General features: G+C 45.2%; 1 protein-coding gene across 1 annotated transcript; it reads right to left on the bottom strand.

The window, feature by feature from the left end:
* Window positions 1-340: 340 nt before the first annotated feature.
* LOC138894181 (uncharacterized) lies at window positions 341-2,201 on the bottom strand. The gene is made up of 4 exons (XM_070178862.1): window positions 1,981-2,201; window positions 805-1,543; window positions 540-695; window positions 341-448 (listed from the first exon to the last, which is right to left on the bottom strand). The coding sequence occupies exons 1-4, from the start codon at window positions 2,199-2,201 to the stop codon at window positions 341-343; spliced, it is 1,224 nt and encodes a 407-aa protein (XP_070034963.1).
* Between the last annotated feature and the right edge of the window lie 356 nt (window positions 2,202-2,557).

Genomic DNA, 2,557 nt, shown 5'->3' with positions numbered 1-2,557 from the left:
CAATTTTTGAGAAGCACTTGGCACCGTGTAACTGATCAAATAGGTCATTGATCCTTGGAAGCAGATATTTATTCTTTATGGTAACCTTATTCAATTGGCGGTAATCGATGCACATCCTCAACAAATCATCTTTCTTACGTACGAACAACACTAGTGCTCCCCACAGCAAAGTACTAGGCCTTATAAAGCCTTTCTCCAGCAAATTCTTCAACTCCTTCAGCTCGACAGGAGCCATTCGGTAAGGAGGGATGGATATCGGTTGGGTGTCTGGAAGCAAATCAATACCAAAATCAATCTCCCTCTCTGGAGAAATACTTGGGAGTTCTTCCGAAAATATATCTCAATATTCACTAACCACTGGAACAGACTGAAGAGTTGGTGGTTCTACATCTGTATCTCTGGCTCGAACTAGATGATAAATGTACCCCTTAGAGATCATCTTCCTCGCCTTAAGGTAGGAAATAAATCTGCCCTTAGAAGTCACAACGTTACCCTTCCATTCCAGGACTGGCTCGCCCGAAAAATTTAAATCTAACAACCTGCGTGCGACAATCAACCATGGCATAACAAGATACTAGCCAATCCATTCCAATGATAACATCAAAATCCACCATTTCTAGCTTAACCAGATCAACTGAGGTATGACGGCTACAAATTATTGCCGCACAACCTTGATAGACCCATCTAGCCATAACCTATTCACCAACCAGCTTAGATACATCAAATGGCTTACGTAATAAATCAGGCTCTATTCTAAATTGTACTTACTTAGTACAAACAAATTTCTATTCAAACTTAGGTTACCTCGGAAAACGTTGTAACAACGTTTGGTGATGATTCAAGATCTTGTCGATCCACTAAGGCATAAATGCGATTTAGGGTACCGCATAAACTAGACGCTCCTCCTCTACCTCTACCTCTACCTCGACTAGTAGGTTCCTGTGGACCATTCCGTGAAGGATGCGTTGTCGATGATAAAGCTGTTATTGACCTGGTCGGCTGAGCCCTACCCCCTTTACCCCTCCTTGGGCAATCACGCAAAATATGGCCTGAAAACACGTACCCATAACATGCATCTGAACCTCGACAACACGGTCCAATATGCATCTTACCATACTTACTACAGGGCGGCAAAGACGGCCTCGTCTGACTCGAGCTCCCTTGAGGCTGAGAATTTGGTGCCCGCGAACTCTGATCCGGTCCAGAATGGGCATAACGATCATACCTAGGCCCCCGAAACTGAGGTGGAGCACTATTAGCAGGATAAGTTGGTCGCCTAGAAGACTGTGGTCTGAAACCATCTCGTGACTCTCCATAATACCCAACTGATCTAGCTCTCTTATGTTTCTCTAGCTCTATATCCCGACTAACTTGGAGCTGGTGCTTATGGTCCTCTAAGTTCTGAGCAAATGCTTGTATGCGGGAGATATCCATATCCTGGAGTAGAGATGCTACTGTACAGACTCCAACCAAATGCGGCTCAAGATCGTTCATGAACCGATGGAACATATCTCTCATCAAAGCCACAATTGTAGGAACATATCTAGCCAAAGAATCAAACCTAAGGTTGTACTCTCAAACACTCATATTTCCCTGCCTGAGGGATAAGAATCAATCAACTCTGGCCTCTCGAACCTCTAATGGAATATAATGATCCAAAAAGTCCCCTAAGAAATCCTCCCACTCTGCTCAAGGTGCATCCGGTCCCTTGAACCGCTACCAAGACTCATGCCACATAATGGCCATGTCTTGTAGCCTGAAAGATGCCAGCTCCAATGCCTCGGTCTTCGAAGCATGCATAACCTAGAATATCCTGTGAAGCTGATCAATGAAGTCTTGGGATCCTCATCTGGATCAGAACACATAAACACTAGCGGACTTAGGCTAATGAACTCCCAAGCTCTAGAACTCCATGACCTATCAGAAAGTCTAGCACTCGCAGGTGCCCTCATATGGCGCTGCTGTGAGACTACTAACTACGTCAACAACTGTACCGCATTCCTAACATCCTGGTCCGAAAAGCCGGGTGGAGGAACTGGGGGTATTGAGTTCCCTCTAATCTCATTAGGTGAAGACACCTGAGATGGTGACTCACTTTGGGCCTCAGACCGGCCCGCACTATCAAGCGTTGCGCTGCTATTACCTTCACCCGCATTAGCATTGGCTTGACGACTAGCGGTGGTCTTCCTAGTCACCGGCATTGCTATAAACATATACAAAGGCATGAGTAAGACTCGAAATCTTATGACTCAGCTCTATCACATGATCTAGAGTATGAAATAAAGGTGACCATCCCTAAATACCCGATAGCCTCCTGATTATAAGTATGGTACGCAACACACCCATAAGCAAGACTCTACTAGACACGGCTTGTACACTCCCTAGGACACATATCTGCTCTGATACTAAGTTTGTTACGCCCCAAACTTGGGGAGGAGAGACCGGCACACGGTGCGTCACTTGACCGAGCGTACCAACCTAAAATCATATAACCAGGACATACAGAATATTTGGGGCCGACTAGGCCACAACATACATCAATATGAAGACATGAGAG

This window comes from Nicotiana tomentosiformis, chromosome 6 (assembly GCF_000390325.3).
Source record: "Nicotiana tomentosiformis chromosome 6, ASM39032v3, whole genome shotgun sequence".
In the NCBI taxonomy this organism is placed as follows: Eukaryota; Viridiplantae; Streptophyta; class Magnoliopsida; order Solanales; family Solanaceae; genus Nicotiana; species Nicotiana tomentosiformis.
Note: the sequence above shows the minus strand (reverse complement) of the source record. Positions and strands in the feature narration are given on the sequence as shown.

Excerpts from the sequence above, each read along its gene's own strand:
- LOC138894181 (XM_070178862.1), bottom strand. The coding sequence starts at position 2,201 with ATGCCGGTGACTAGGAAGACCACCGCTAGTCGTCAAGCCAATGCTAAT. Across the intron at positions 696-804 it reads TTGTTACAACGTTTTCCGAG|GTTATGGCTAGATGGGTCTA; the intron begins GTAACCTAAGTT and ends GTTGGTGAATAG. Across the intron at positions 449-539 it reads TGGTTGATTGTCGCACGCAG|GCGAGGAAGATGATCTCTAA; the intron begins GTTGTTAGATTT and ends TCCTACCTTAAG.